General features: G+C 40.5%; 1 protein-coding gene across 1 annotated transcript in view; it reads left to right on the forward strand.

The window, feature by feature from the left end:
* Nucleotides 1-1,425: 1,425 nt before the first annotated feature.
* Nucleotides 1,426-19,951, forward strand: part of erc2 (ELKS/RAB6-interacting/CAST family member 2) — a gene marked incomplete at its 5' end in the record, with an annotated part of 35,344 nt that continues 16,818 nt past the window's right edge. The window contains 6 exons of the mRNA XM_083939566.1: nt 1,426-2,103; nt 13,222-13,656; nt 14,132-14,206; nt 16,563-16,718; nt 17,717-17,884; nt 18,406-18,573. Of these exons, the coding sequence (XP_083795692.1) occupies nt 1,426-2,103; nt 13,222-13,656; nt 14,132-14,206; nt 16,563-16,718; nt 17,717-17,884; nt 18,406-18,573 (1,680 nt within the window). The remainder of the gene's footprint in view (nt 2,104-13,221; nt 13,657-14,131; nt 14,207-16,562; nt 16,719-17,716; nt 17,885-18,405; nt 18,574-19,951) is intronic.

Genomic DNA, 19,951 nt, shown 5'->3' on the forward strand with positions numbered 1-19,951 from the left:
GGTGTCATGTCACCATGGCTCTGCTGCAACACTCACCATCTACACTTGGCCATATGTTTTTTGGGGAGATTTGTGCTATTGTTATGTCAGACGACTGAGGTGCTTTATCACCGTAAGCCCAGGCATAGTCACCATGGAAACTGGTGTTGAGCAGCAAGCGTCACCAGAGGAGAGAAAGTCCGGTAGTTCACTTTGATGAAAGAGTCTTATTTGTTTTCATCTCACAGACGGTACAATATTATTCATCACCAGACAGCCTGTGACATTAACAACCTGTGAGCGTCTTTGTCTTCCAACATTTGTTGTTAAATGGCTTTCTGTATTTTACCTCAGAAATATCAATGATAATGTAAGACACCACTGTTAAGTGTAATCTTAAGCTTAAATATATTATAGACTGTGATATATCTTGTGCTATATTGAAACCTGAGGTGGCATTAAATGGCACAACCATTACGTTACAACATTAATAATTTAGCCTCCATTTCCTTTTCTCCTCGTTATCCATCAAGCTCTGCTGTCTAGAATCTTTTGATTTATGCAATTTTAATTAAAATTGTTGTGAGACAATCTGTAGAGCATATTGTGAATTGTTCAACATCAGTGGTTATAAAGTCATTGTAAGTCCCTTGTCTGTTGTAATTTGTAAGTTTTATGTGTTTTATGAGACAATACAATGCAGCAGAGGATTACTTATTATGCCCTGGGCCTACCTTTGTTAGCTGCCTTTTATAATTGATTTTTATTGTATTGAGTTGGGAACATTGTAGTGATTGTATTGTTTTGTGCAACACAGTGGTGTATGTTGGTGTACTCTGGTGCTCTTTATGGCGTAACAGCTGTTGTTTATTACTTCATTATTTACTATCAAGCAATTGACCATTATGTATCAGAACAGACAAATGCGATATGAGATATAATATTGTATCCTGTGTTGTAATTAGTTTATTATTTTGCTGATGCACTGTGTGGTATCAAAGCTAATTTTTTTCATGACTATATCGGTAGAATTAATAGGATGTAGATAAATGTTGGCCAGTGGGAAATCCAGGAGGATGCTGGGAAATTCCTGTGGGTCATCTGAAATGAGCCAAATAAAATGTGACATTTTGCTGCTGAATGTTGACTAATACAGTCGTAAAGCAACTTTAACTGTATCTTGCAGGCCAAATCGAATTGTGTTATACCTTGTGTATTTATTCAAAGTATATGCATGTATTTCTGTGCCTTTCATCTGACACATATACAAACAGTTATTTGCCATCTAACATGTGCTTCTCTCCTGTCTCCTCAGATCTGACTTTTATGTGCTCCTCCCATAAATGAAATAAGTCACCCATGTGTACTTCAGAGGGCCAGAACAATCTCATTTCCGCACCCTCCCGTTAAGGACCCCCTGGTGGCTACACCATTGATTCACAGGACATGTACGGCAGTGCGAGAGCTGTAGGCCATATAGAGAGCAGCCCTGCACGGTCCCCGCGCCTGCCAAGGTCCCCTAGACTGGGCCATCGGAGGGCCAACAGTGGGGGTGGGGGTGGTGCGGGGGGAAAGACGCTCTCCATGGAGAACATCCAGTCACTCAACGCTGCCTATGCTACTTCCGGGCCCATGTACCTGAGCGACCACGAGGGCGTGGGCTCCACTGCCACGTACCCGAAAAGCACTATGACTCTGGGTCGCGCCACCAACCGGGCCATGTACGGGGGCCGTGTCACTGCAATGGGCAGCAGTCCCAACATCGCTTCAGTGGGGCTGCCCCATGGTGACCTTCTGTCTTACAGCGACCTGGGCTCCCTCTCCATGCTGCACCACCACCACCATCACCACCAGGGGGTGCCCTCCGCACTGCTGAGGCAGGCGGTGCGGAGCAGTGGGGGGGAACTACTGGAGATGCAGGTCCAGCTCAGGGATATGCAGAGGGAGAATGAGCTGTTGCGGCGAGAGCTTGACCTGAAGGACAGTAAGTTGGGATCCTCCACCAACAGCATCAAGAGCTTCTGGAGTCCTGAGCTGAAGAAGGAGAGGATAATGAGGAAAGAAGAGGCGGCTCGCACATCAATCCTTAAAGAGCAGATGAGAGTCAATCATGAGGAGAACCAGGTGAGAACAGCTGGTCATAATCCACTCATTACTGCAGTGGATTTTAGTTCGGTGTCTTTCTATTGTCTTCTTTGACCTTTGTGTTTCCGCTTTCACCATTCTCCTCTCTGCAATAGACCACTGTCATCTTCAGTCCAAGATTTCAAGAGAATTATTGCAGTCAGTCATGTTTTTCAGTATTTGTAGAAACCTTTCTGGAAAGAGTTCTTTGCATACATACATATTTAACACACACTCCTTCCGTCCTTGCATATTACTCCAATACTGAATCAATGACAGAAAGACACAAAACCCATCCATCGAGTTTTCTATAAAATAGTAGAAACATGAGCCAATATATTGAGCGTTGTATGAAACAATCTTCTAATCCATCATTTTGACATTGAAAACCTGCTATTAGTTGTTTAATGATTAAGTGAAAAACACAATGACACTGCCAACAGGTGAACTGCAACTTCTGGGTGGCCACAACATTATTTCAGTTGGTTTTCAAGGTTATGATCAGATTGACACTAGGGTGTGAGATGTCAAAAGTTTTTTTTGCTTGCTATAATATGGGGGTGTAGTCGTGGCCCAGTTAAATCAGTAGCTGACAACAGTAGGCTAAAGGCCAAGAGACAGATGTCCGGGATGCTTAAACACTCTCCATCTTACGCTCTATCTCTCTGTCCATTTCCCCTGTCTTTCCTTTACCTACCTACCTACCTCTTACTTATATCATCTCGGGCTGTCTATCTCTGTTCATCTGGCCTCCTCTATCGTCATTCTGTTTTTTATCAATAAATACAGAAAATTATCAATTTGCCACTAACTATTGCAGCTGATTTTTAACAAGTGATCCAATACTATGTATATATTCAGTAATGATAATAATTCAGATAATAATAATAATAATAATAATAATAATAATAATAATAATAATAATAATAATAATAATAATAAGAAGAAGAAGAAGAAGAAGAAGAAGAAGAATACAAAAATAAATAATTATACAATTCAGGAAATATAAATCTATAGATTTTGTTTTACAGAGTTAGAAAATCCATGTTTCAAGCTTGTCAAGTCAAGCATGATGTTTCCTGATACATAAAACATTAATTCCAGTCTCTCCCACGCAGTGAGTTATACAGCTTATTAATTAAACACTGGTACCGATTCAATACTCGGTATGGGCCGATACCCAAAGCAATATTGACATAAGGACTGAAAAAGTTGGATTGGTGCATCCCTGTTCTACAGCGTTTTGTTTTTTGAGGCAGCTCTGTGGCATGATGCAGTAATGTAAAGCTGGTTGTGGCCTTTGTGCCAGTCTGTCTGCGTTTCTGTCTGTCTGGTTGAGTGATGCTGTCAGACACTGAGCAGCAGCCAGTAGGCCACTCATTACTTAACAATGTCACTCCACCCCTCAAGGTCACAGCAGGATACCATTAGCGTGACCCTTAAATGAGAGCCGTCTGTCTTTATGCATGACTGCTTGCAGTTGCTAACGTTCACACAATTAATTTGCGGCTTACGTGATTTGGCCGGAGGTTAAAGAGGCTGCAGTTTGCCGGCTCATCCCTAAAGCAAAGCCATGCTGCTCCAGGGAAGCATGTCGAGCTCTCTCCGCCTCACAGTTTTACCTGCTGGTTATCCCTAGAGGGGACCCAGAGGTACTTTGATTCTCTCATATCTCTATGATTCATGAAAATGTATGGGAACCATGTTTGGGAGGAGAAAGTGTCTGTTCATGCTAAACCAGCTGATAGGGCCCAAGTTATTCATCATTTCACTTATTCCTTATGTTGGCCATTAAATACTCAGCGTGAATTCTTGTTTGTATTTTTAGCTTTGTACTGTAAACTGTAGGAGCTGAATGTGGCAGAATATGAAAGCTGTCCAGTGTGGTTTTTCATGCCTTTGTGCTCGATACAAAAAGAGGACTCGCTTTAAAATCCTCAGCCTTGACCATCAGTGTTCGCTCTGCACTGAATGATATTTATATCCCTTCTGGTTGGGTTCATTAATGAAGTATGTCGGCTAATAAAAGGAAGATGTGCCTTGTTACTATAATTGGTCTTTTTTATCTTGATTTCTGGGCTGTGAGGGGTCCTTACATAAGTGTATACTTATGGTGGGATGGTTTCAGAGGCTGACTGAGGAGCAAATTGCTCCATTAATAATGGAGTAATTTCAGGCCAACCATTACATCTGTCTTGTAGCACCCTTTACAATTGCATCAGGTGCCTCAGGCCTCTATTAGCTGGAGCAAATGGAATGCATTATTTATTTTGTGAAAAATACAATATCTAGGAATATGTGCTAATTTTTTTACTGCATCTTAGGAAAGAAGAAAGGCATTCGAGCATTAGTTAGTCTGTCTTTCATCTGTGAGTGAAATACCAACCGTAGCCTGCAGAGCTTTAATCAAGACGGACGATGGTCATGACTAGAGGCAATGATCAGCCCAGGACTGTTTAGTTTTTGAATCTACTATGCAACTGGCTCAGGCTGTTATAACGCTGATATATATGACTTGAATTCAGCAGAATCTTTCATTGTGCCGAAGTTGGACAAGAGCTGCTGGAGGCAAGCATGTGAGCTAGAGCGGACCATATCTGACTGAGTCATGACCACGGCTGCTCAGCCACCCCGTCAGCCCTCATCAACGCAATCCCCAAAATGGAGGCTGAGCTTCCCATATCACACTGCTCTTGCCTCAGACATTACATGTTTTTCATTATTTTCTACTGTGAGCTACCGAGTCTTACATGTTACTGAGCAATAAAAGTGTGAAAATGTGATCTAGGTGGGACTGTTGTGTCTCAGTAAAGTGTCAGGGGTAGGGTCTTTTTGGAGCACATTAGCCGTCTTTTCACTATCACGCAACGCAGTATTTTAAATTTGTGAATATGCATGCTTATATGCATGTGGATGTGGATGCAAATGCTCATACATTACTTGTGTGTATGTGAACAGGAATGTTTGCATTTGTGTTTAGGGGTTTCTGTCCCTTGTAGTTGTGCCAGCTGATGTGTGTGCAGAGGTCAGCACCAGCAATCTGTATTTTCTGTGGGAGAGGTATAGTGAAAATTAGTTGTTTGCAAATGTGACTCATATATAAGGTGATGCAGCAGGTGTGCACCACGCATGTTGAGTTAATATTTAGCTCCGTTTCGTTGGTGGCAAACAATCTTGCCGCAAGCTAATTTACTATGAAGAGCAAAAGTATTGATTTTCTCAGCGATGTCATGACAAGGTGAGCTCAAGGTGACACAGGAAGTAAGACCAGTCAAAAGAGCTCATGGATACTTCCTGTGGTAACAACCAAACTCAACCCCCCCCACACACACACACACAACTCCAGGGCAGAGCCAAATGTGCAAAAACATCCATCGTAACAATTTAAGTGAGACTCTAATAATAAAGATGTATTCTTCTTTGAAAAAAAGATTTGGACAAAAGAATAAATTCCGCTCTTTTCCACTGAAATTTGACAGCTTTTTAGGGTTGCTACTTTGATGCCTCCTCATGTACACTTATCGACATGTCACAGCCTTTTTTAGATGCTCTATGACATTGATTGTTGAAAGAATGAATGAATGAATTAGTAAACCAAATTGCGATCTGTATGTTTTGCAATAAGTAGACGAGATATACAGAGAATATTTGTTACTGATGGCTAGGTGTATCTTGTATATTTGTGTATCTACTGATATTTGCAAATGTATGTAGCAACGTTTTCAAGGATCATTGTCTTTGTGGACTCTCCCCTCTGAGCTCCGCTGTTCCACTTTGGGATGCCCACTAAGACGTGGAAAAAAATGCTTAAACTAAAGGGTGTTTACCCCAAACATTACTTTGAATCAACAGAGTGGTTTTGTAATCTGAAAGATGCTAGTTTGTTGACAACGCTGTAGATGAAAACAAGCCTTTATATCTATTTGAATGGTTTATTGATTGTCTGCACTGGTAGGGTGGCTGTCTGGCACTCATACAAAATCAGTGTGAAATTATACAGCTTCACTTCATCATTACTCAGAGGCTGTATGTCATTGAGTATTTTCAGTGTGAAGTGAAAGATTTAATACATATTAAATCGCATACAGTAGCTATGATTCATAGAACATATGCCAGGGCCTCACAGATGTATTGGTGTGTGTTTGTGTGTGTGTGTGTGTGTGTGTGTGTGTGTGTGTGTGCGTGCAGCCTGTGTTGTCCTCTTACTGTCAATTTGATCTAGAGATACAGGTGTGTTATCCTAGTTGCAAAACATCCTTTATCAGCCTTAAAACCAGTGAAATTTCCTTTTTGAAAAAAGTAGCAGTTTGTGAAATATATCTTTAATATTATTACTATAGTAAGATTCATTGGCATCATACCATTAGGGTTATTGGTGAGACTTAGAGAGGGCCATCTGTTTAATACCTTATGCTGTAAATACTTAAATATAATTTTGTTTTCTATATTTGTTTTGTGTGCGTGTGTGTGTGTGTGTGTGTGTGTGTGTGTGTGTGTGTGTGTGTGTGTGTGTGTGTGTGTGTGTGTGCACCTAATATTACCCTTCACAGTGACACTAAATTAAAATTGGCCTAAGGATAGCAACCAGTCTTTGGGTTAATCAAACTAAACAATGGTCTAGTATTAAACTGGGCTGTTCTGTTAAATGAGGAGAACACTTAATATTTGCGCAGGCACATCCTATACTCTTCAGATGATTAGCAAGAATATGAATTGAATATATTAAATAGCCTTCTGTACACTGGGTGATCACTTACAAATACTGCATAAAAATAACTTGTGTTACTTGTTTGCTGTCCAAAAAAAATTATGGATTCAAACCGTTTTCTTAGCTGAGTGGAGATGAATACATCTGCTGGCAAGGCTGTGGGTGTAATTGTATATTGTCAGCCATCAAGACATACAACACAGAGATTAGGCATGTAGCAGTAGGCTGCTATGACTCAGCACTTTGGAGCTGTCCACCTGTCAGATACAAACACCCACTCTCTCTTAACACACACATATAGTATACAGCACATACAATATAGCTGCTCATGCCAGGGCCACCTGGTGAAAAACTTAAATATCACTTGCTCTGAGTGTCAGTCTATGTAGAGAGTAGTTGACGGATGTTAGTTGGTTGTCTATCACTTTGGTCGAGACAAAAATATCTCAAAACTACTGGAGGAATTACCCAGAACTTTAGTCTTGATATTATTGGTCCCCAGAGGACAAAGCTTACTGATTTTGTTTTTTAGTGAGATCCCTTGACAACTATTGAATGGATTGCTATCCTCTGGGACATTCATGTTGGCTACAGTGCATCCGGAAAGTATTTACAGCGTTTCACTTTTTCCACATTTTATTACGTTACAGCCTTATTACAAATTGTATTAAATTAATCTCTGTCCTCAAAATTCTACACATAATGCCCCATTATGACCACGTGAAAAAGGTTTTCTTGAGAGTTTTGAAAATGTATTAAAATAAAAAACAAAGACATCACATTTACGTAAGTATTCACAGCCTTTACCATGAAGCTCAAAATTGAGCTCAGGTGCATCCTGTTCCACTGATCATCCTTGAGATGTTTCTACAGCTTAAATGGAGTCCACCTGTGGTAAATCCAGTAGATTGGACATGATTTGGAAAGGCACACACCTGTCTATATAAGGTCCCACAGTTGACTGCATGTCAGAGCGCAAACACCAAGCATGAAGTCAAAGGAATTGTCTGTAGACCTCAGAGACAAAATTGTCTTGAGGTACAAATCTGGGGAAGGATACAGAAAAATATCTGCTGCTTTGAATGTCCCACTGAGCACAGTGGCCTCCATCATTCGTAAATGGAAGAAGTTTGGAACCACCAGGACTCTTCCTAGAGCTGGACGGCCGTCTAAACTGAGCAATCGTTGGTCAGGGAAGTGACCAAGAACCCGATGGTCACTCTGTCAGAGCTCCAGCGTTCCCCCGTGGAGAGAGGAGAACCTTGCAGAAGGACAACCATCTCTGCAGCAATCCACCAATCAGGCCTGTATGGCAGAGTGGCCAGGCGAAAGCCACTCCTTAGTAAAAGGCACAAGGCAGCCCGTCTGGAATTTGCCAAAAGGCACCTGAAGGACTCTCAGACCATGAGAAACAAAATTATCTGGTCTGATGAGACAAAGACTGAGCTCTTTGGTGTGAATGCCAGGCGTCATGTTTGGAGGAGACCAGGCACTGCTCATCACAAGGCCAATACCATCCCTACAGTCAAGCATGGTGGTGGCAGCATCATGCTATGGGGATGTTTTTCAGCAGCAGGAACTGGCAGACTAGTAAGGATAGAGGGAAAGATGAATGCAGCAATGTACAGAGACATCCTGGATGAAATCCTGCTCCAGAGTGCTCTTGACCTCAGACTAGGGCGACGGTTCATGACCCCAAGCACACAGCCAAGATCTCAAAGGAGTGGCTTCAGGACCACTCTGTGAATGTCCTGGAGTGGCCCAGCCAGAGCCCAGACTTGAATCCGATTGAACATCTCTGGAGAGATCTGAAAATGGCTGTGCACACAGACGTCTCCCATCCAACCTGATAGAGCTTGAGAGGTACTGCAAAGAGGAATGGGCAAAACTGCCTAAAGAGAGGTGTGCCAAGCTTGTGGCATCATATTCAAAAAGACTTGAGGCTGTAGAGGCTGCCAAAGTTGGTTCTACAAAGTATTAAGCAAAGGTTGTGAATACTTATGTAAATATGATTTCTTGGTTTTTTAATTTTAATACATTTTCAAAACTCTCAAGAAAACTTTTTACACGTGGTCATAATGGGGCATTATGTGTAGAATTTTGAGGACAGAGATTAATTCAATACAATTTGTAATAAGGCTGTAATGTAATAAAATGTGGAAAAAGTGAAATGCTGTGAATACTTTCCGGATGCACTGTAAATGACTCCCAGTGACTTTGGTGATCTCTTGACTTTTCCTTTGGTGCAACTAACAGTCAAAGATTCCCCTTACTCTGTGAAATTCAGTTCGGTATTCCCACATATCCGGGACAAAGCACAAAAAGACATTCATGGTGCTAAGGTGATGTATCCTTATCCACTTTAGTGGTTTATGACTTAACATCAGCATGTTAGCATAATGAAAGCAAAGTTTTTAGCATGCTAATATGCTGTACATGTGGGCTATTGGGCTGCATTTGAAATCACATACTAGCACACTATTCATATCATCACATCACATAATCACTCTGCATACTGAATATGTGTCAAATTGAGTATGCAGTGCATCCAACTCTATAGGTTTTTTGTGTAGACATGAATTTTGTGTTATATAGATTATCAAAAGTTTAGATTAACAAAGAGTATGAAAGATTAACTTACTGGACTTACTCAACAGCGGGAGCTTACATATATAATGTACTGTAGGAAACCTAAAGTATTTAATAATATTGATTTGCCTCTAAATAAAACTGGAACATATTACATTGAGTGGAAGAGATAACGTTGATTTGTGATATACAATTTTTATTCAACAGCTCAGACCAGTAACATTGTGATTGATACGGTGTTGCTTAGGTTTTATTCAGTGTGTACAGTCTGCTGGTAATGGCGTACTTCATCAATTCAGTTGGCGGTATACAGTATGTCAGTGTGTGATTTCAAACACAACCTTAGTCTTGTTAATTTTACCCATGTGACAAATCAAACATCAAATCCATACTTCACTTCTATATGTAAAATTAACCTGCTAACCAGATAGCTTTTGTTTTTTTGGGAGAGGTTTTGGAGGTTTTGGAGAACAATGACATAATTTCTTTTCTATTGTAACTCTCAGAAGGATTTTGTGTTTCTGCACAAAAGGATTTATGACAGCCGGTTACCCTTGGCTGCCCCAGGTGTCAGTCAGCGCTGTAACTCAACATCTCTCCTTGACTCTGTGAAACCTCTGGAAGCTCATTTTCAGGATGTGCAGCGAAAGAGAAGCTTTCTCTTGTGGCAGGATAGCCACAACGCCAATATCCGCTGAGTCATGAATGACTCACGAGAACTGGTACAGTTCTGCTGTAGATGTGGGGAGGAGCCACCATAAAGTAATTTTAACCTGCAGTGCAATTATGCAAATGGTATCAGTGGGCTGCTTCAAGACATAAGGAGAGAGAAACTTTTTTTTTTTTATCAGTTCGAATATTTGTCTGTGTTAAATTGATTTAGTAGGGTAGCAGCAGGCCAAAATTCACAGGGACTTATTCTCTCTATGGTCAGAACTCATGAAACCAGTCATTTGGTGGTTAAGACTAGGTTTTAAAAAGTATTTTCTGTCCTCAACAATTATGTGGAAGAACACAGTTGTATTGAAACCTATTTGTCAGTGAAAAAGGGTTTTAAGGTTTTATATTTCCAAATGGTGACATTATGAATGTATATGTGTGTGTGACAGCATGTAAATGAATGAGACCACGCTCATTGTGAAATGGAGAATTTAGGATGATTTAGGTGGTTCCTGTTGGTGGATCAAATGGAACTGACTTACATAAGGGAGTGTAACCAAAACTGTTGAAAATGGCAGCAGTCCTGCAGCCATCAGATCCTTCTGCTAACACAAACACTGCCTCCCGATTACAGTCTGTACTGTAATGAGGAAATGAGACAACAAGATGTTGATGTTAGAGGAATGAAAAGCAGATCTAGTTTTTTACTTTGATATTTGTCCTATTTAGTTATTCACTGCTTCTTTATACTGCTGTTAATAAATCAGAAGTGCAACTAATCACTATTTTAACTACTGTACAAAAGTACATTCAGTAGAATGCAGATCACGACCAGGTGTGTCTCCATCTCCCCTCCCAAAGAGGGGAAGAGTTGAATCTCACTCAATGGTTTTCACTTGTTCTCCTGGCAGAGCCCTGCACAGGACTGTTCACTTAATCCTGTACCCACACATTCTGACCGTTCAAACAAGCCTGGCCCCTCACAACCATGTTCATCAGTACTCAGGCTTCTGTCCCATTTGTTTGAGGGGATATTTGTTTTTTGGGGGCCACAGGTCAGATTCAAACCCATATTGCTTTGATAAGCACTCAGCTTTAGTATATGAGGCCCACATATCCTCCTTGTCGTCTTTCAGGCTTATGCCTGGCAGAGATACAATTTTTAGGTCAATCTGCCAATTGTTTTCTTGATTAATTATTTGGTCATCACTATTTTCCAAAGATCAAAAAGACATCAAAACCCGTAACATATTCAGTTTAAAATCGTTTGAGACTAAAAAGATAAAATAAAAGTCTTTGAGAAGCTGGAATTATTTTGTAGCAGTTTAACTTGAAAGATGACTCATTGATCTAAAAGTTCTAAAAGTAGTGGACGATTAATTTACTGTCGATCAACTTACTGATTAATCGACTTAACAATTGATTTGTGTTTCAGCTCCTCGATAAATGAATTTAAAGACTAATACCTCATCGCGTCATTATCTGATCACTACCACTACTAACAGTATGAGTACAACTACTTTATAACTTTGTAAATACTAGAACACATTGTTATGATAAAAAAACATGCCAAAACCAAATTACTAAAATCAACACTACCAATAATTAATAATAGCAATATTTGACCCATCTAATACATCTTGGATAAGTAAATATATCATGGTGGTTGGTTGAAACCATTTTACAGCCATTTCAAACCTTACCTTAATCTCTTTCCAGAAAGGTGATCTCAATAAGTAATATTATTTCTGTTGTGAATATCAATTTTTGACTCAGCGATGAAGACTGATAAACAGGCTGATGGGTGTCTCTCATTTAAAATCTGTGGCTGGTTTATGTTGATCATCCATCTCTGTTGCATCGTGCTCTGGCGCTCTGTTTTTACCATACATTTGTTTTTCTGTTCATTCTGCCCATGCTCTGCAGCTGCTGGATGCCAGGAGAACCAAGGTTTGTCCCTATGTTTGCACCAAATGTTGTGTGCACAACATAGAGTCACCTTCAGTGTGGCGTGTATTTTTCAGACACCTGGCTATCCCTTTGCACCAATATACAACCTCCTCTCCTATGGACCTGAAGTGAAAACAAGTCTACTCTGTCTCCTTTTTCCTCATAACTTTCCCTACAAACACTGTCAAACTATAAAAGCGTGATTTGTTTGTGTCAATCTAAATGTGTCTGGTGCTCCACCCCCGTGTAGTACCACAAACCCTCCAACCCAAGACTGTGTGTAAAGTGGGTTTGATTTCAGTGTAAGAATGTAAAGAAGTTTCCTTTCTAATAAATCCTGATGTGATTTTCTGGACATAGATTGATCTCTACATCTCTCTCCCTCTCTCTCTCTGGAGATGTCTGCTGGAAGAAAATGTAAATAGGCAAGACCAAGCCTGAGTCAATCTGTGACAGAAACTGGGCCCTAACATTGTTCCCCTAAACCCAGAACCAACACCCCTGCACACAGAGAAATATAGTGGCCTTAATAGGGCATATTTTTATTTTATTTTATTCTGGACACACAAATTCACAAACAAGCATGTGTTTATCTTGTGCATTATGCCATGTCTGGATAATGTGGATTCTGTTACAGTTTATTAATCTTAAAATTCTGACTCCTCGTCCACATACGGTAACCATTAAATAAGAAGAATAAAGCCTTTTCCTACATGATGCTCGATTAGCCTAAAAAAAAAACCTCTTTTTGTAGAACACAGTATTTGGCTGACAGTCTCACAGATGTCTGCTGCACTGCAGGGAGGCGTAAGGAGGGTCTTCTGCTTTGATTAGGACGTTAGCAACCCTAATTAATTCTGCTTACATGTCTAAAAACAGAGCATCTTACACCAGTAAAGTAATAGGTTTGACAGCTGTGATTTATGTCAATCCATTGTTTACATTGAAAGTCTCAAATTTTAATCTTGTTCCAAAAAATCTCATATTTTTCCTCAAATACTGTCTTTTGACATAATCATTTGTCCGCAGTCTATTTGTGTCTAAATATTGGTATGTGATATGTCTCCCTGTTTGACCTGCTGTAGCATTTTTCCACAGAGCCGTGTGCAACAGCATTTCAGAAGTGTTTATATGTGGTTACCCTCATGTGTAGTGTTGTCATGTGTTTATTCCTCAAATTAATTTAGATAATTGTTGAGTCTCTCTTTCAGCATCTCCAGATGACCATCCAGGCTCTGCAGGATGAGCTGCGTACACAGCGAGACCTGAACCACCTACTGCAGCAGGAGGGTGGCAACCGCTCAGCTTCCGACCACTTCACCACCATCGAGCTGACGGAAGAGAACTTCCGCCGGCTTCAGGCTGAACATGATAGGCAGGCCAAGGAGCTCTTCTTGCTGAGAAAGACCCTTGAGGAGATGGAGCTGAGGATCGAGACCCAGAAACAGACACTGGGTGCCAGGGATGAGTCCATTAAGAAGCTGCTGGAAATGCTGCAGAGTAAAGGGCTGCCCCCGGGGCCGGGCAGGGTCTCTGAGGAGGAGGAGCAGGAGAGAGCAAGGCGCATTGCTGAAGCAGAGGCCCAGCTTGGTCACCTGGAAGTCATTCTGGATCAAAAGGAGAAGGAGAACATCCATCTGCGAGAGGTACTCTATGACCAGGGTTTTGTTGATATTAAAGGAGCTGTACTTAAATTACTAAAAAAAGGGATTGTCTCCAAATGGCTCTTACAGCATTAGTTTATACATATATATATATATATATATATATATATATATATATATATATATATATGGGCCCCTTTTATATATATGTATATATATATAATGTTGAATACAGCTCCTTTAAAATGTGGGATTAATTGTACAAGACTGTTTTTTTTATTTGTTGTCAGTAGAGGGCAGTTTTGAGTCTCTCAAAAGCAATATGCTCTATTCTGTGGCTCATGTTGATTATGTAATGTATAAACCGAATTCTACAGTGCACATCAGTTTCATTAAACATTTGATATGTCTAGAGAATTTTTTTCAGCCTATTTCAGTTGTATAATTCTGCTTTCAGTAGAGGTAAAAATATATTCTGCTGTACTGGTGCGATATAATTTTGTATCTTTTCTTAAAGGAACTGCACAGAAGAAACCAGCTGCATCAGGATCCAAGCAAAACCAAGGCCCTGCAGACCATCATAGAGATGAAAGTAAGAATCTGACTCACAATATACAGCCTGATTGTAACCACAGTGGCAGTCACCGTTGCGAGAACTCATTCATTCCTTCATTATTTAAGGAGCGAATGAGAAAATCATTCCTTAAAATTGTATTCTTCAAAATAATCCTTCAGGGAGTAGTTATGTAATAATTTGATTTATTCTGCTACCATTTTTTATATAAATATGTCTGTGTATGCTAACACACATGCTAGTCATGGGCAGTCAATTACATTGTAGGTTCAGGGCAGCCTGGCTGCATCTCTGTTGCACTCAATTCTGAAGCAATGTCAAAAAACGGTTGTTCCCATTAGTCACTTAGACTGAAATACATGGGGAAATAGAGTCCAGGTTGAAAAATACTTTAAAAACAGTTTGTGTGACTGACATTTACAGGCCTTCTATTATGTAAACCGCTGCATGTCTAAACAGAGGCCCACGCTAGTGTGTGTGTTCTACTGAATCTATTGTTGTTATTGTTATCAACAGCAGATGAGTCAATAGTAAACACACTGGCTCATCTCTCTATTCCTCTCGCAAACACAGACACACTGTTTACATGCTCCCAAAGTAGTTGTGTAAACATCAACAAGAATCAATATAACTGTGCAACAGCCAGTCATGACAAGCTGCATCACTCTTGTACCACAAGCAATGACATATTTAATTTCAATAATGAACTCTTCAACATCATTTCAGTTTAATGTTGTGCAGAGGAGCAATGTAACTTTAAAGCTTCGGGGAAACTTGAGGGACATTTAAATATTGGGACAAACATTTACATCACATTAGAACATATTTAGGCAGATAGACTGCATTTTTAAAGACCCCACCCATCCCCATCAAGTGTGATTGCCTTTAGCTTTCAGCTCAAGCAAATTGCATTTTACATACATATTTCATTTTGTTAAAATGCAACATGCAAATATGCCTCTATAAAAATGTCTATATAGGTCGGCACTTGTGCGTCTGAACTGTACAGCCTATAGCTGTTGTCTCCACCAGCCTCACTGCAGAGGCCTGACATCACTTCCTGAAAATAAATCATGACATCATCGCAGAGCTGACACAGCCCCTCTGTGCAGCGCCCCCCCCCCCCCCCCACACACACACACACCCACCTCTGGGATCCTGTTGATTTGCATACAGAGCGAGGGAAGACCCGCCTCCTCCTCCTCTGTGCGATGCAGGAAGACCCTGCATCTCTCCCCTCTGCTGTGTTGATGCTGATTCTGAAGCACGAATAATCCTCCCTCCCCGTCTGCCCTACATCCCTCCCGCCCTCTCCTCCTCACTCACCAGAGACAGTGCACAGTATAGCCTGCCCGCTGCTACCATGGAAACAGGTGTGGTTGTTTATGACAGAGAGAGGCCAGTATGCAGGGAGATAGATAGAAAGAGAGACACACAGAGGCAGGAAAAGAGAGATAAAGAGCGAGATTTACTGATCAGGTCGAAGTACCAGTGATTAAATGTGGATGGAATAAAAACCTCTCTCCTTTTAAGGTACTGTGTCTTGAATCTATTGCAGCAATGTCAGTTCATTGATGTTGTAACTCGTAACTCAGAGACTGAGGTGAAATGCAGTGGCAGGGCGAAGTGCATGTACATGTTCAGCGCTCATGCATTAACCCCTCGGATCCTCAGGACAGTCTTTCATTCCTCATTACGTTACATTTCCCATGGTCCTCTGCAGCGGGCTGCGACTGACCCTGCTAACGGCCACAAGTTCACAAGTTCAGAGCTACTAGGAGGAAAGAAGGAGAGACACAAAAAAAAGAAAGACAGGAAGGAATAAGGTTGCTCTCTGCTCTGTTGGAGAGGGAGATGGACCATGGCTAATCTTAAAGACGTTGTATTATTTATTTAAAAAGCCGTGAAGCTAAAGCTGCACTCACACGGGCAGTCCAGAGACTGGATTCTGCATTGATCTGCAAGCAACGACGGCAAAAAGCTCCAGCTTGTTACTTTTCTTCCTCCCTCTGCAAGTTTCTCTCCGGTCCGGGTTGATCTCTCCTTGCTGGATGTGTGCTCAATATTTTCCAATGGTGATTAATCCGCTGAGCCGCTGCAAGGAGCTGGGTAGAAAGCTTCTGATTTCACCGACAGATACTGCAGTTGCTCTTGGCCACGCCACAGAGCTTCTTCCAGTCTCTCTTTAACTTCCTCCATCTCTTTTGTTTTCATACTCTCTCTGTCTGTCTCTCTATATCTCTTTTTTGTTTTTGCTAGTCTTTCTCTCTGTTCGGAACATCTCTTTATCTTTAGTTTGGGTTCATGTGCAGCATGCAACTTATGGACATGCCAGTCTTGGTTTTGAGGTGTGTCTCTACGTGTGTGTGTGCAGGACACCAAAATTGCCTCTCTGGAGCGCAACATTCGGGATCTGGAAGATGAGATCCAAATGCTGAAGGCGAACGGCTTACTGAACACAGAAGACAGAGAGGAGGAGATCAAACAGATGGAGGTCTACAAGAACCACTCTAAGTTTATGAAGACCAAGGTAAATACTATACGCACTATGCGTTAAATACGGATCCTGTGAAAATAGTGCTGGAAAACAAACATGATTGAGTCGTCAGGGAGTACAGATCTCTGCAGAGAGGAGAATACTAAATGAAACTGAATTAGCTGCTTTAGCATTTAGTGTCATCAGCAAAGTGTCCTGTTGGCAACTACCCTAGAAATGCTTCTCTGCTGTTTTTTTTAAGAGCTCAGTGTCAAGAATACCAAAAAAAGGTAAAATCAGCAAATGCATGCTGTGCCAAATTAAAATACGTAGCTATAGCTGTAGCTCTTTCTCTTAATTATATACAAAAGCTAGTTGCTTTATGATTCTGCTGCCAACAGACTATTGTGATTTACATTATTAAACCTGCTTTTATTTTCATAACAATCAGTGTTCCTATCAGACCCTATACGCTCCATGAGTATGTGATACACTGTCAAGACAGCCGGCACAGCTACCTGAAATCTGTGATTGTATCAAAGTGTATGTGTCTGCCGTTCTCTGGGGCTTATGTGTCTCTCTGGAGCTTTGACTCTGTGTTTACATACCGCTCCTTATCAGTGAACCAGGCGTAGACCAGCCATAGTTTTGTTATTCTATTCTTAGACCTCTTTTCATCAATCATGAATAGAGATTATGTATAATATATGATGAATGCAGGGGAGTCAGTCCCAAATGTATTTTTAATGAGAGAGTGAATTGATGAAAATAGTGCAAAAGCTGTACTGACTAGCTCACTGTTTGGAAAAATAAAAATGGTCTCTGTCACACACACTCAAATACATAGGCATATGTGGTTTATGAGGTCAATGTGGATTATTTATTTGATCCAAAGACGTCAAATCTCAACTCAAATACTTAATTTTAACTTCAAAACATACATATATTAAATTATGTGACACATAACAGCCTCATTGGGTCAGACCAATCATCCCAGTGTGAAGGTAAAACTTTGCATTGCTCATGTAAATGGTTGTTTCACATGTCTGTAGATTGACCAGCTAAAGCAGGAGTTGTCAAAGAAGGAGTCAGAGCTGCTGGCCCTGCAGACAAAGCTAGAGACCCTCAACAATCAGAACTCAGACTGCAAACAGCATATTGAGGTGCTCAAAGAGTCTCTCACTGCCAAGGAGCAACGTGCTGCCATCCTGCAAACAGAGGTAATGGAAAACCCCTTAACTTGTTTGTACACATACAGTAAATCAGCCTAACAATACACTGCCTCACGAACATAATAATAATAATAGCCTTGCCCTGAGCCCGAGGCTTACTGTATTACCACAAATCACATCAGCACTTTATTTACTTTGGGACTTGAAACAAACTGTGACTCAGGGCACCACCAAAGAAGCAGTAATGCATAGTGTGCTGTCACAGCACATCTAATAAACATCAAAACATTCAAATGCACTGATGAATAAATAACTGTGGAAGCACTACAAACTGAAGATCATCGTCACACTAATAAATCCTCGCTCAGCACCAGTGTTTCTCTGCGGTTGCATGGAGATTAAGTTAAAATGGATGCACTTAAAAGCCAATACCATAACAGTTTTAGGTGTGGGAATCCTGTGTGTCTAATAACTCCTTTTTAACTCAATAACAGTCAGGGACACATTTTGTATGCATGTAATATTATTTGAAGTAGACTGACTATAGTGTGTGTTTTCGGCTGCTTCAGGTGGATGCTCTACGTCTGCGTCTGGAGGAGAAAGAGTCCTTCCTGAACAAGAAAACGAAGCAGCTGCAGGACTTGACGGAGGAGAAGGGCACTCTTGCTGGAGAAATCAGGGACATGAAGGACATGCTGGAGGTCAAAGAAAGGAAGATCAATGTCCTGCAAAAGAAGGTGAAAATCATTTAGGATTTAAAAAGGGATGGAAGGTGTTTTAAAGTCTAGAGGTGGGAATACGAACTGTAACTGAAGATGTCCGGAAGATAGTCCAAACCATTTACTAACCACTCTCTTGAGTTATTGTTACATTATTTATCAGTTACACTGGACTGTGGTGAGTAGGTGAAGGTCTATGATGGTAAAGTTTCCAGGTGAAATTTGAAATTTGAAATGGCCGATGAGTGAAGCGGGTTGTTTTGTCAGACTCTTGTGTCCTGGACTTAACCAGTCACTCTGTGAGAATATAAAGATGAGTGGTTACACTCTCCATTAAGAGTTAGAGAGTCTCTGTTGCTCTCGGGGGAAAGTGTCCATAGAAAGACAAGCAAGAAGATATTTCTGCCTCACTGGCTCTACTGTGTTTGTGTGTGTGTGTGTGTGTGTGTGTGTGTGTGTGTGTGTGTGTGTGTGTGTTTATGTGTGTGTGTGTGAGTGTGTGTGTGTTTGCTATAAATACGCACAAAGTGTTACTCGCTCTCTCACCCTGGCCTGCTCACCCATTCCCTTTGCTTTTTTGTATCACACCTCCTCTCCCTCATCCATCCACCTTTATTTCTCTCACGTTATCTCTCTGTACTTTTTTTTGTTTTCTCCTGATGTGGTTATTATATAGTGTTTTTCTGTTTGTCTATCATACAATATAGTTTACTAGATCATTGCACATGTTTGACTGTCTTTAAATAGTTGTGTTTTTACATTAAAAGCCTGGTGATGCTACACTGGCCATGAGTGTGTTTTTTAGTGTTTGCAGTGAGGAATAAAATTGTATTTTTTTAATACAAGTAAACAACTGCAGATCACCATATAACACTGATATTTAATCTCAGAGGTGATATTGACCAAAATATAAAGTTGTTATTAACCGCCAGGACAATCTCTAATAAATGGCTGTAGCTGACTGAGGAGCTCCAACACACATATATCCGTAAATGCATTAAAAAAGTTTCACATTGAAGAACAAACAAAGCTGCCTGATGGTGACTTTACAGTTCACCAGATAAAAAATGGTAGGTTACCCTGAATCGTATGATATTCAAGACTTAATACTTACTGAAAGAATAAGCTCAGAATTGACAGAAATAAATAAAATAAAAACATGTTCAGGCCTTTCCTTGTCTATGTATATGCTTTAGAGGGTTGTATAATTCCTATTTTCTAACAGATGGCAGCTTTGATTTTTTTTTCCATTCTGCTGTTTATCCTATTTCTCAAACTCTTCTGAAAAGTCTTGCAGTTTTTTAATGTATTTTTTGAAATGCTTCGTATTAAAGCCCCAGCAAAATATGTACATGAGGTTGTCTGTCGAGGGTAATAATCTTCAAACACTTTTGTA

This window comes from Echiichthys vipera (assembly GCF_963691815.1).
Source record: "Echiichthys vipera genome assembly, chromosome: X".
Lineage (NCBI taxonomy): Eukaryota > Metazoa > Chordata > Actinopteri > Perciformes > Trachinidae > Echiichthys > Echiichthys vipera.